The sequence below is a fragment of the Plectropomus leopardus genome, chromosome 16 (assembly GCF_008729295.1).
Source record: "Plectropomus leopardus isolate mb chromosome 16, YSFRI_Pleo_2.0, whole genome shotgun sequence".
NCBI lineage: Eukaryota > Metazoa > Chordata > Actinopteri > Perciformes > Serranidae > Plectropomus > Plectropomus leopardus.
In genome coordinates this window covers 15608918-15623730 of record NC_056478.1, presented here as the reverse complement: position 1 = coordinate 15623730, position 14813 = coordinate 15608918, and the positions used below count along the sequence as shown (strand labels likewise).

General features: G+C 40.8%; 1 protein-coding gene across 2 annotated transcripts in view; it reads left to right on the top strand.

Annotated features, from left to right (window-relative positions):
• Positions 1 to 14813, top strand: part of LOC121955375 (glutamate receptor ionotropic, kainate 2-like) — a 72178-nt gene that overhangs the window by 56280 nt on the left and 1085 nt on the right. For both annotated transcript variants that reach the window (XM_042503308.1, XM_042503307.1), the window contains exons 11-15: positions 440 to 663; positions 5146 to 5264; positions 6629 to 6846; positions 8343 to 8568; positions 11894 to 12144. In XM_042503308.1, the coding sequence (XP_042359242.1) occupies positions 440 to 663; positions 5146 to 5264; positions 6629 to 6846; positions 8343 to 8568; positions 11894 to 12144 (1038 nt within the window). The remainder of the gene's footprint in view (positions 1 to 439; positions 664 to 5145; positions 5265 to 6628; positions 6847 to 8342; positions 8569 to 11893; positions 12145 to 14813) is intronic.

The window sequence follows — 14813 nt, the reverse complement described above, 5'->3', positions numbered from 1 at the left end:
AAAGGCACAAAAAGGTAAAACTGGCACTTTGGCACTACTGTTTGATAAATAACTTGTTTCTTGGAGGGGCTATGCAAACACAACTCTCAAGCACCAAAGCAGGGTAATCTTCAATTTGAGACTACACAGGGATAATTTGTTACAGATTAATCTAATCCCAAAATTATTGCCTCAGTGACTCACCTTTGTCGTCACATAAGAGGGATCAGACATGTAACCTGTAATTTCCAGAAAATGTCAGCCTCCTACCCGCTAATCCATCTGAACTAATGACCCCTGTTATTTTCTCTCCTTTGTCACGGCTCTTCCCCCTTTCCTGTACATATTGACCAGAACAGCTGTTGACAGAAATCAGATGTTAATTCGATTGGTTGTTTTTTATTGGTCGACTCAAACACCTACCCCCTACCCCTTTTCAATCCCTATTATCTCATCTTAGAAAGCAGACCTGGCAGTGGCTCCTCTGGCCATCACCTACGTCAGGGAGAAGGTCATCGACTTCTCAAAGCCCTTCATGACGCTGGGGATAAGTATCCTGTACCGCAAGCCCAACGGCACCAACCCCGGGGTCTTCTCCTTCCTCAACCCCCTCTCGCCAGATATCTGGATGTATATTCTGCTGGCTTGCTTGGGTGTCAGTTGTGTGCTGTTTGTCATAGCCAGGTAACATATTAATCCCCCTGCCTCCTTTCCCTTCCTTCCTCCTTCCCTCCTTCCTTCCTCCCTACCTGTTTGCCTGCTTTCACTAACACACAGCAGTTGCTCCCTCTGGGCCTGAAGAGGGGAATTTATTCACTGAAAATCATCAAGCTGTGACTGGTAGCAAACGCACTCCTGCAAGAAGCAGTCCATGCCTCTTTATTCTTAAATGGTTCAGTGATGTAGATACAGTCCACAACAAAAGAGTATTAAATCTAAATACATTACTTTAAAGGACCATACCAGTGTTTTTACGTTCGCTTATGCTTTGCACAACGAGAACCATTTTCCAGAGCATACAATAGCTTTTAGATTCTATATTTTTGTCTGAGCTGGATTACTATCCTTAAAGGAACAGTGTGTAGGATATAGTGGCATCTAGCAGTGAGAGTTGCGGATTAAAGATGAAACTTCTCCTGTGTGCTTCTGCCTTCGGTGTTCATTGTTCAGGAGGTTATGAAGCCAAATTGTTCGCACTCTCCAACACTAAAAAAGGCCACTTGATTAAACTGGTAAAAGCACCAAAACAGCAGTCTCATGTTATAAATCAGTGTTTCTTTGATTTATTTTGCTGGTTGGCTTGTTGCAGATGGGCTGTTAGTCCAGCACCTGCTAATGTGAGATCACCTTTTTTTTTCTTTGATAACTTAAAATCATGGGCGTTCAGGAGGTTTTTACAAGGAGGTGAATTATCTGCAGAGGTTTCTTCCTCTCCAAAATAAACAGACCCGATGATTTAAAACGGTGAAAACTCTGAATAAAGTAGTTTCATGTTAAAAAATCTGTGTTTTTCTAGTGCTGTTCCAGCGATGAAGGCTGATGCTAAATGCAGTTAGCGATATCTAGAGCCAGTGTTTGGTTTTTCCATACAACATCACAGACTCTGTAGAAACGTGGTGGTACAAAATGGAAATCTCTGGGATGAGAGCCTGCTCCCTCATCCAAAGGCAACAAAAACATTATTGTTAGGTGATTGTACTCTAAAAAAAATCTAGTATGTTAAATTCCATTTCTTCCCATATATCCCCCTGAGTCTGACACACTGGACCTTTAAAGCACAACTGAGAGTGTAAACTATTTTATAAAAAGGTGTAGCAGTTGCTAAACATAACTTTCTAGCAGCACATTTTCAAAACAATCCATTGTTTTAGCTCTATTATCATGCATTGATAAAGTAGCTTTGATGAAAAGTAATAAAAAGGGTAAAATGTTTACTTGGACTTTATTACCTATTGCGCCCAACAGTAAATGAACTAAAACAAGAAAAACACTGGTATGGTCATTAAAATCAGCTGACTCCTCACACTATTTCAGGCAAATTTGCGCAAGCATCAGCAACTGTAAAACCAGCTACCCGTTATATATCTCTTAATCTGCTGTAAGAAATGTACAAGTACAATGCTGACATTGTACAAGCACAATTCTTACAAATATCTTGATGAACCCACCCCCCTAAAACCCCCGATGCATGACGGATGTAGGAAGATGTGTGTTAACCCCAGGGCTCCTCTTCTTCCGCTTTCATCCCAAGAGGTTTGGGTTTAATGCACATTTCATCAAATGTTACCGGCACAATGATCACATGAGAGGAATGCAGCAACTGTCACCTAAGTTAGTTCAGAATATGCAAATTATACCCGTAGCCCTTGTCTCCACGGTTGGTCAGGGTAAGTGATTAGCATGCAATTATATTGATATTCTTCTGGTTGTAATGAAATGGCCTCAGTACTTTTATTAAATTATAAATGTTCTTGTCTGCGTGTATGCATTGTGCTCAGGATTTTTTTGCACACCATGGCGATAAATAGTGCTTGTACTCACACTATGTGACCAAAAATATTCAGCAAAGTTTAAAATCTGAAGTACAGTGTTTTCTTCTTCAGTCCGCTGAGCCAGTTCTCTCATAATTGTAGTATTGATTCCAAGGCCACCCATTGATTGGTCAATCCCCCAAATGCAGAGTATATTATTTTCTTTAATCGCCTGCAAATAGAGTGAGTGCAGTGAGCTTATGAAGTCCCGGTTTTGCACAATAAAACACTAAACACCTCAATCTCACCGGGGATTTAAGTCTTTGAACTGCTTCCCACACACATGCACACACACACATACACACATACATACACACACACACAGTTTTTTCTGACTAAATGAGCTATCTCATTTCAAGCTCCAGAGAAATACATTTCACTCAGTGGTTCCTTCCAGCTCTGTGAGTGGTTGAATTGATTCCTCTCTTTATTAACAAAAGAAATGATATTTTTTCAGATCGCAAAACCTTTTCCGGTGTAAAAAATGTCCACCTGCCAAGAAGAATGGATGATTTAAATTGCATTATAAAATGTTTACATGTAATTACAGGATGTGGCAGTTTTGCACTCCCAAGTCCTGGACGCCTATGATTTGAACACCCCCAACACAGCCTCTTCATTTGGCCTGAGAGAAGAAAGGCAGCAGATCTATAATGCCGGCCAGAGTAATTGAATCCAGCTGACAGTTAATGGAAGGGAGCGTGTTGTGTTATTGTGGCCGGGGACGGACGAAGGAGAAGAGGCACAGGAGAGAGGGGTGGGGGGGATCTTTTTAGAATTCTGTGTGCAATTCGACATGTCCCTCGTGCTTGGTGTGAGGAGGTGACCTTACGTCCGCATGTTCCACATCCCCTTCTTCCTGGTGATCGGTGTGCAGAACACGGCCCGCAGGAATACGGGCCGGCTGCAGGCAAAGGTCATACAGAGGAGCCATCGGGCCTGGTGCATACAGAATACACATGTAGACGCTTAGAGGGACAAACGCAATCCAATCAAGTGTGTGCATTATAGATTTAAACAGATTTACACTACCTCACCTATGGCCCACAGCAGATGATACCCACAATTGGCCTCAGGCTGCAGCCCAGCGTTCTATGTAACGTCTGTAAACGGCAACATAAATAAATCATCAGAGAAAATATTTGCATTTGCTCAATCAAATCCATCTCAAAGTCAAATACACAGTTGCAACCACAGACAAACGCACACCCACACAGCTATAAAGGCACATGCGCAAACATTATAGCGCCAGAGGCTTGATACACATAAAACCCCTACACGAATACATGCGAGTGCACACACTGCATTCTGCACGGCAAGGCCATTGTGCCGTTTCACTTGCCTGTGGTTCCAAGGAGACCGAGCTCATTGACATTCCAGCAAATCAGACATGCTGATGGGGTTGACAGGAAGAATTATAGTGTGTCATCAAAACCATGTCCACGTAGATGAATCTCAACACAAAAATGTTACCGCGTTCACGACGCTTGTAAAATAAGGCTGTTAATTAGGCTGCTGCAGCAACAAAGAGAGATCAAATGACAGATCTGTATGGGGATCTACAGCACTCATGCCATCTCTGTGGGAAATTACGCCGCCATAAAACTACCGTCATCTAACATTTGGTTTGGTAATGTGAAGTGCTGCTCTGTGTCTTGTAAATATACACGGTATATTTATATAAGTTCTTGTGCATCTCTTAAAGCTGCAGCTGACAAATGGTATCACATTCCGTCCGATGCAGTCTGAACTTTTAAGACTCAGGCTTATTAGCATGCGGCATGTTATGGGGGGGGAGTGCCTTACCTGATGGGGGGGGGCTGCTAAACAGTCTTACCTGATGGGGCCTTCAACTATGCATAAGCAATGTTCTCGCCATCACCCACTTCAGCACAAACTCAATCAGTTCCTGATGCTTAACACTAACCCAATCACCCTGCGCTAATGCCATGCCACTTTTGCTTAGGATAATAAATGAGAAATGTCCACAACTGACCTGAAGACACTGACAATCAGCCAAGGAAGGTAGCGGGAGGCTGGAGGGGTAAATAAGGGAGGTGCATAGGGGAGGCGAGGTAATCGGGGGGGAAATGAGGTGTAGGTTATTGGGTGGGAATTGTGCAGAATAGGAAAAAGAGATGAAGGTGTGAGGAGAGCAGCTAGGGGATGGAAGACAAGAGACAGCTCTTGGGAAACCAGAAAAAAGTCCTATGTTTGGATTGTATGGAGGGTTTGGCATCGGCAGAGTAACAGTGATTGCAGTTACTCGGGTAACACATAACGGCTCCAGAGTCAGTGAATCCAAATGAGCTCCAAAGATCATCTCGCACTGGGACATTATCACCAGTGACAGTGTTATTCCAGCCTATTGATCTGTTCTCACAATAAACTGATGGCATTTGAATATGCCAATAAGTTGATCTCAGTGAAAGCCACAATGATTTGCTTTGGTCTCTGCAGAAGCTCAGACCCTGAGGCCACAACACAGGATCCCCACACATTCACACTCCCTTTGTTCCTGCTCACAATGTTTTAAAATTTATGTTTTATGTGCCGTTTAATCTGTGGCAGGGAACACACTGTTCTTTGCTTTGTGCTGACATATCTGTCTCTTTGCTCTCTCTTCCTTTTGTAGGTTTAGCCCTTACGAGTGGTACAACCCGCATCCATGCAACCCAGACTCTGATGTAGTGGAAAACAATTTTACGCTGCTCAATAGTTTCTGGTTTGGAGTTGGGGCTCTCATGCAGCAAGGTAGTTGCCTCAGCCTGTGGCTGCTGTTGCTCTGTGGAGCTGGAGCTCTCTGTATCCCACTGTCTCTGAGGGTTGGGGTTGTTTTGTCCAAGCCTGCGGCAACAGAGAGAGAGACCTCTGGGGGTCCACAGCCAGGAAGACAGAGCTTAGAGTAAATGTGCATGTAATGTTTTTTTAATTAAGTTAATTTAGCTCATAGGAACATAGAATATATAGGAGACGTGTATGAGAGGGATAGATTTAAATACCACTAGTAAAATGAAATTACCATTGTTTTAAAACCCTCAATTAGAGTTTACAATTTGAATACATTTAAATTAATGTTTTCATCAACAGCAGCTCATATAGCGTGACCACTGAGAATTATTCAAATTATATACAGTCTGTTAATATGCGGTTTATCATAGTAATGATAATACCCAGTGTCCTCTCCTCTTGCCCTTGGCCCGTCAGCACCCAGAGATCAGTGGGGTGTGGAGACAGGATGTGAGGTTACCTTGGGTACATGACTCTCTGGCCCAAACAGCCTGTCACTTCTCCACACTGTCCCGAACGATCGATAGTGAATGTATTTGATTTGATATGATTGATTTATGCAAACAACCTTGTTCTCTGTAGACATTTTTTAAATACTGTCTTTCTGTGTTTCCTGGATTATTTAAAACACTCACTTAAACTTGAGACAAGATTATTTCAGTTGTTTGAAATTCAACAATCATCTTGTTTAGAGAGCTCTCTTAAGTGATTTCTGCTTGAAGCGAGCAGTGATATCCACGAGCTGAAAACTTGAAGAGAGCTCTTGAAACAAGTTTTTAAAGGAACTAATCTTATTTGGTTTTCTACATTTTAACCCTTTGAAACCTGAGAAAAATGGTCTGATTTCTTTCAAAAATATGCGAAGAATGCAAAAAGAAATTACTCCAAAATTAGTAAGAAATTAGCTAAAAAAAAAAAAGTAAATAAAAGAAATGAAAGAAAAAAAAACAGTCAGATAACATTTATAAAGCAAAAAAGTCTTAGAAAAGGCTGTAAAAAATTCTGAAAATTCTGTAACACAATTTTAAATATGCAATAAAGTTTTTCACTTCCATTTTTCCTTTTCCCCCAGACATTTTCCCCAGGTTTTTATTTAATCTATATATTCTAATTTCTTATAATTTGTAGATCACTTCATTTTTTCCATGTTTTTTTTTTTTTAGAAAAAATTGCTCAGGTTTCAAATGGTTAATTGATTTTGAAAGGCATCTGAAAGCAGCATAAGCAAAGTGTTGTCGGGGTTAAAATGAACTTTTACACAAGATTAGATGCTAAGATGAATGCATTTTGCAGTGTGACATTCACTTCTGCCACCTCACTCACACCAGGCTCAGAGCTCATGCCCAAGGCCCTGTCGACTCGAATAGTGGGAGGCATCTGGTGGTTCTTCACCCTCATCATCATTTCGTCATATACAGCCAACTTGGCTGCCTTCCTCACTGTGGAGAGGATGGAGTCGCCCATAGACTCAGCTGACGACCTGGCCAAGCAAACTAAAATCCTGTACGGGGTGGTAGAGGACGGCGCCACCATGACCTTCTTCAAGGTAGCTGGCTCCGTCGGGGTGTTTCTAGAGTGGCTTTATGAGAAATCTTACTTTCTCAGTTATTAAAGTAATAATCCTTGAGATTTCAGATACGGGTGGAAACAACTAGTGTTTTTACTACTTAAGCTAACACTCTTTTAGCAACTGCTTTGTCCTAAATGCAGCACAAGACCAACTGTTATATCTGTTTACTGTCCAGCCAAACAAATCAATGTTGTTTTAATAGAGAAGCAGTTTGAAATATTCAGGTAAATCAGCAGTACCTTAAAGGGACAGTTCATCCCAAATTCAACAACAGATGTTTTCCTCTTACCTGTTGTATTATTCAACAATCTAGATTGTTTTGGTGTGAGTGCCAGATGTTGGAGATATCAGGCATAAAGATTTCTACCTTAAATCCAGTATAATTTAAGTACATGGCACTTGGCTTGGGGTTGTCAAAGGACCAAAAAAAGATGTCTCATGAGTAGATGCACGCTTCCTTCTGTGTGGTGATGTTATTAGCGAGTTTGATTTGGTAGAAACAACATAGTTTTTACACAAAACTTGAGCAGTTTTGGTCTGGAGGGTCTGTGGATTATCGAGTAGCAGGGTCACAACTTCTGGAAAGAGACCTTGCTGTTGAGTTTTTCAAATCTTTTTTTTTTTTTTTGGTACTTTGATCACCACAAGCCGAGTGCCATCTAGTTCCATTGTATTGGAGGGCAATATCTCCAACATTTAGCAACTCACACCAAAACAATTTAGATTGATAAATAGCACTTGAGGTGAGAGGAAAAATATGTCTTTTTGATTTTAGGGTGAACTGTCCATTTAAAACACCTCTGATATGGTGTTGGGAAAGTGAAGAGCAAGCATTGAGACTGTAATCACTAAGATACAATGAAAAACTTAGATGTTAGATTATATATAGATTATATAATCTTGTGTGCAAAGGACTCTGCCCTCTGCCTGTATTTTCTTATTTTCCTCTGCTTTTGTTGTGTTTGAGATGTTCCCAGGCACAGCATGCAGGTGAAGTCAGGGCTTGATAAAAAGCTAGCAACCAGGTGCTAGCACATGTAGCTATGAAAGTCTCACAAATATAACAAGACGAAATGCCAAGCAGACAGAGCTGGGGTTGGCTTTTATTTTCACTGCAAAATGTTTTACACACAGTTGTAAACATATCCTGCACATTGCACTTTAACCAATGAAAACTTTTATATAAAAACATATTTTACAAAAACAAAACCATTGCCAACCCTAAATAGTATTAAAAAGGGTTGATTTGACAGAACTCTTAATTTGACACCTACACCTTTTACTATTTTTTGTCAGAAATATAAAACTCTTTTCTTTCTTTAGTTAGTTTGTTAACTGCATTTTTACATGACGTTAAACAAAAAGCCTGCATGATATTAAAAAATACTCACTGAAAATTTCTCGTAGCAGCAGAATTTATTCAGATTACAGCAACAAACCTCTTTGCGCCTCTATTTTCTGTTCCTTTATAGAAAACAAAAATCTCCACCTACGACAAGATGTGGGAGTTCATGAACAGCAGGAGGCAATCTGTGATGGTCAAGAACGTAGAGGAGGGCATCCAGCGCGTCCTGACCTCCGACTATGCCTTCCTCATGGAGTCCACCACCATCGAGTTTGTCACCCAACGCAACTGCAACCTCACACAGGTCGGAGGCCTCATAGACTCCAAAGCCTATGGAGTGGGGACACCTATGGGTAAATGACCTCAAACCGCTATAAGAAGCATCTGTGCTGCCTGATGTGTTTATAAAAAGCATTTGAAAAGCTTTAGGTCAGAGAGAGATACTGCAGATACTATGCAACAGATAAAGGTATATAGCGCTGATGATTAATAAGCTCCAAGAACGAAAAGGTTGACCTTTATTGATGGGGTCACGGGTATAATGTTTCAACGGCACGAGGTGTAAAAGGTTTATCTTAATGAAAAGCGAATGGCTGAAGAGGTTGAATTTATGGATAAGGTTAAAATGTGCCTGGGGCTCGAGAAACAGGAGCCGTCCGAGCACTGCCTTGGCAAGTGTTGTTTTTTTTTCTAGCCATAATGATTTTCTTACAGGATTATTTACAGAGTAGGAAAGCAAGCATGTGTTCAACAATATTTTTAATGGTGTGTTTTCGCCTACTTTGCAGTCGCATAAGGCGGTGAGTGCAAGACAGTGAAACAATCACGGAAAGCAACCAAAAAGTCAATTTAGTGCAATTCCCTGTGACTTACTTGACACCGTCTGAGTTGTGTTGGAGCATTAAACCACAACAGCAAAACACTTCAGAGAGTATAAAACAAGCACTTAGAAGTTTTCATATCTGCTTATTTGACACAGCCTCTGTCAAAAAAAAAAAATTGTACATTTTAAAGCACCATTTCCCTATGATGAGTCAGAACCATTCCCCATTTCCTGTATTGTGGTTGTTGCATATAAAGCAGTCTTCGTCAGGGTTTATAAATGTGCGGCCTACAACCCTGACACTCTTGGGGACCTCAGCGTGAAGCTGCTTCCAAATCCTCATGTCATAGAGGTTAGCGTGGCCATGACGAGGCCACGGAGAGCACTGCAACCAGCTGTAATAGCCACATACATCATCACAGATATGAAGGCCATCAAAATATGGAGGATTAATTCTGGCCATCCACATCTGGACCTGGCTACTGCTGATGAATATGGGGCAGTTATGGATCTGCAGGGATGCCATGATTGCGGCGGCTGTAACAAAGCTGAGGTGATGTTGTGAGTTATAGTCCCACTGTGGCCCCATAAGTGCAGGAGTACTTACACTGATGCCCTTGAGATGGACACGGACCTAGAACGTGGATCCACTCTAATTCCACTCATGTGGTGATACAGTGCATCAAATATATGACTACAAAATATTCCCCTGAATTGCTTTAATTCAGCGATAAGTGGTTTAGTATTTTAATGCATAAAAAATAATGATTAAAAATGTCCGCTCTCAAAGTTATTACTTCCCTCTAACTCATTTCAATCTCTAATTCTGATGTTCATTGCTCAATATTTCAGGAATAAAGTTGATCACAGCCTCTAAAATGTTTCTTCTGTAATATAAGAGGTCTTGAGATAGTTAATTGCTTCATTAATTCAAAGTGATTTCCTGCCAGAAGTCGTCTTGGAAGAATAGGAATGTTTTATTTCAGACGGCTGCTTTCTCCTTGTTCTTTTGTCTCCACACCATGAAGACCTCAACCTTCATGTCAACCTCCAGCCTATAACTTTTGCCCTGCTCAACGCTGTTTAGCATCCCATTCCCTGTGGGGCTGTTACAGCAATAAAACAGAGCAAGCCGTATAATAAGTCTTAACCTTTTAGTGCTTGACGCTTTTCACACGTCCTGTTCCCAAAACGCAAATGCGTCATCTACGGCTATCGACTTTAACTGTGATCACATTAATACTTGAGGCCAGACAGTGTGGGAGTGATGGATGTCCTCTGGTGTTGCACATCTGTCAGGTAGTTGTGTATGCACAGTGTGTCAAGCACAGCGCTTTTCCATTTGCCCGAGCCCCGCTCTCCATATCCTCCTCTCTAAGGACCCATCCTATTAGCATTTATCCAAGGCCTGCTTTGTTAGGCCATCATTAATCATTTGAAATATGAGGGGAGCCAGAATCAGGGGACTCGGATACTTGATAGATTTCTCATCTTCAAATGAAGCAAGCATATGCTTTTCACATGCACGTGCACGTGCACGTGCGCATAGCTGCACATATCTACTGTACATGCACAGAATGAATATGGATTGTCTCAAAGTGCGCATGTCACATATAAAAGCACACGTAGTCATAAGAACAGCACATGAACACTCACAAAAATGGACTATTTATGATAGAAGACGCTAATTCAAAAATCAGCAGCACTTTGTGTAATTTTTGTTTTTTATTAATGTCCTTTGTCAGTCTAAATACAGAGAGACGTGGGGATGAAAGGATGATGGATAGCAATAGATAAATGATAGATGAGACAGAGGGGGAATCAGCTAAAGGGGCTGACAGGCAAAACTGTATGAGAGCAGCAGACAAAGTAATACCACCTGCTACCTGGGGGCATATCTAGTTTATTTCCCCCCAGAGTTTTGGCACAAAATGTTCCATGTTGGAAAAACTGATTTCTATAAATGTTACATTTCTCATCTCTTTTAAGTCGCTCTGAATGAGCACATGAAATGGAAATGGAAATGTACAAGCAGGCTTCATTATGTATGAGTTCTGTAATCATATTAATACACTAACAAGCTTTTAAACCAGTTTATAAATGAAACATGAACATTGCTCTTTCCTGGCCTGGATTGGGCTGAGAGAGTGTGCGTTGCGCCCCAATCGGCCGCGTGTTGTGTCGCACATGCTGTGGATGGGAAAGGAACACGACCCCACTCGGGTACTCTGCAGCGATTACTCCTCCTTTGATCAAGCCAGCACCCGCTGAGCCTTAATGCCTTGTCGCTAATTCTGGCGCCTTCCCACTGTCTGTGGATTTGGGTTCTTTTACTCATCATGACATCGACATGCATAAAAACACACTAATAGAGCAACCATATCTCAGATACACACATTTAATCCCAAACACATATGCACCGTAATGTAGACTCCACTGGGCTCCTCTGCTTTTTTCTGTTTATGCGCACCATTTATGGTGTATGAAAGAGTGTGCAAACAGCAGCTAATTCGTCAGAATCAACAGCAGCTCCACTACACAAAGCCAAGTCTTTGTTGCCAACTCCCTGTGCATTATAATTCACACACTGCAGAGAGGAGTGAGAATTTTGGAATCAGTCTGTGAATATAGGGATTAGTGGGATTTGAAGGAGGACTTACAAAAAACTCCTTCTAAGCAGCCAACAATAACATGACAGGTTATATGATCACATGCAAGCCACAGCGTGTTTCATACTCCCACCACCGCTGGTTATATATACACATAAACTCAACAATAACTTTGCGAGGCATAATCAGGTTTAATCATATCCTGCTATTATCCATGCTCTCTAATCTCATATTGTCTCCTCGCAGGCTCGCCGTACAGAGACAAGATCACGATAGCCATTCTGCAGCTGCAGGAGGAAGGGAAGCTGCACATGATGAAGGAGAAGTGGTGGAGAGGGAACGGCTGTCCCGAGGAGGAGAGCAAAGAGGCCAGCGCTCTGGGCGTGCAGAACATTGGCGGGATCTTCATCGTGCTGGCTGCAGGACTGGTGCTGTCAGTGTTTGTGGCTGTAGGGGAGGTACTTTACAAGTCCAAGCAGAACGCCCAGCTGGAGAAGGTACCCAAGTCTTTTCTGATGCATGTTAAGAATTAAAGCTTTGGTCATGTATTCTTTGTCTTATAAAGATTTGTTGTTTCTATTTGGAATTGAACCATTTTTAAGGCAAACTAAAGTATACCTTTAACCAAACTATCAAATACAGTGCTACATATTGGATTGTATATTTGCAGTATGTTTTTAGTTTGCATATTTCTTCTTTTGCAGGTTTGGAAATGAGTTGGAGATCACATTTTTTTCAAGTGTGTCTTAAAATAATACTCACATGCCCATTTGTACATGAGACTTAGGTCGCTGTAATTGATCATCATGTCCATACAGGCCATAAAAACATCCCTTGAGCTGAAGCTAATACGAGCTGACATTTTAGCTGACCGAGTCAGCCAAGTCATGTGGGTATTTTACAAAGTTAGCCTCTTTAGCACAACATTCCTTTTTGTGTTTCAGATTGTGTTTCCTTGCTGAGCTACAGTGGAGGGATAATATCGAAGTACTCTTGCATAGCCAGACCTTTCTTCGTGTGTTAGTGTTGATGAGCCCATCTTAATTCTGCCCTTAGGAGAAACACATGCTCTTTAAACCAATCACAATTGTCTTGGGTGGTAGTAAGCCCAGGATGCAGCAGCGGTGCCTCTCCAAACCAGTGACTGGTTTTGGTGTAGAAGCAAGTACTGGTATTGAAATGGCTAAATCCCCTTAAAGAACAAGTTTTAGCATGTAAGTTTTTCAGCTCAGAAATTGTTGAAAAGGACTTTCACTCGAGAGACAGATGTTCGTCTTCCACTGTCAGCATTGATTTCTCTTAATAACAACAAAGCCGTGTATACCAGTATATGTAGAATTTTATGCTAGTGAAGCGTTATTGTTGATGTTTGTCACGTGATATACATTACATTATGCTAGTGACAGGTACTAGTTGAATACCAAACCGCTGTGTTTCTCAAAAACCTAACCACTTAGTTTTGGAGTAGAATTCAGGCTGTTTCATGACATTAAGGACGTGTTTCAAACTATTACTATAAAAAAGGTTGTTTTGGGCCCAGTCATATAAGTCATTTTGGAAGTCGGCAAGAGAGCATTTTTATTTGTCTAACTCGCATTAGTCTGCGCTAAATTTTATAATGCATTAGATGTTAAGATGAAGGAGTGTGGATTTTGTCCCCCATCTCTTAGTTTAAAATCACATCAGGATGGGTTCTCTGTATGGCCTGTATGGACTAGAAAAATAATTACAGCAACCAAAAACTGCATGCAAGTATAAGGTAGACTTGAAAAAATATGAAATGATCCTTTAATCCCAAATTTGTCTGAAAACAAACACACCGTGTATGCAGTATAGCATATTTGCAGCTTTTTCTTCCCCCCTCTGGTTATGTTTCTTTCTAGCAAGAGACTAAATATATTTCAGACTGCTCTATCTGCGCTCTATTTTAGCACTGAGAACACATGATTCATCACACAGCGTGGAGTATGTATTTTAGTGCTCTTTAAGTCATACATGTGATGTTTCCAGATAATTGCAAAAGTCTTTTTGATAGCGTGTTTTAATTATTTACATCTACAGAATTAGCACAGCGCAGCAGCGTGTTACTTTATTGCAACTGTAATTAGTTTCTGGCTTTTTTTTTACGGTCTGCATATGTTTCTGAGCACATCTCAGCTATCATTAATCAAGAGCCGCAAGACTGGGTCACAATATTCAGATAATTTGCAAATGCCACAATCTCTTGGCTGCCAAGGTGCTAGTAATTTACATGCAGACAACAAGCCGCTCCTTCTCTATTTTCTTTCCCTGCCAACCTCCTCCATCCTTACATCACCAGCTTTTTTACCCCCTTCTTTTCTCCATCACTCTAATCCATCTCCCTCCTCATTGTTTCTTTTTCTCTCACCCCTTCCTACCCCTCTCTATTCCTGTAATCACTCTTTCCGAGTATACAAAATATCTCATTCATGTGCCAGACAAATATATGTAAAAATTGAGAGAAAAACAAAAATACCTGGTCTGGTGCATAAGCCACCTACAGATATCCATCTCACACACCTACGCACATACACAAACAGAAAAATAATAGCTTCATACATTACTGCTCTGCCTCCTCTTTCATATCTCCTCTCCTCCTACACCCTCTAAGAATTTGAATTAGATTTTGCATAATCAGAGAGTGAATGTATGGGAATTTGTCTTGGCAACGTTGATGCACAAGCATATTGACATTTTATAGGATTTCACACCACACAGATAATACAGGGACAACAGAGGCTCATATTATTGATGTTACGTAACATGCATCACTCTATGAGGGGGTGATTGATGTTGTAAAAGAATCCAATATTTTTGGATTTAATCTGCTGAAGTGGATATTTTGCCATTTGTTCAGTATCCTTACATTTTCTGCTTGCACACCAAAAAACTGAAAGTGTTGAATGTTACTTTGAGTTCTTGGCAGGGTGCAAAAGGTTTTGAAACAGCATTCAGACCTTTGTAAGACAGTAAAGCTGAAAAGGGGAAAATCCAGAACACATCAGTACTTTAAATGAACACCTGATTTAAAAAAAAAAATTACGTGTTTAAAATTCAAATCAAGGGGTTGGACTGACTTTTACACTAGTCAGTGTTAAGACTTAACTTATTGAAAGAAGAAAAAAGCTGTCATTGATTGCTGCCA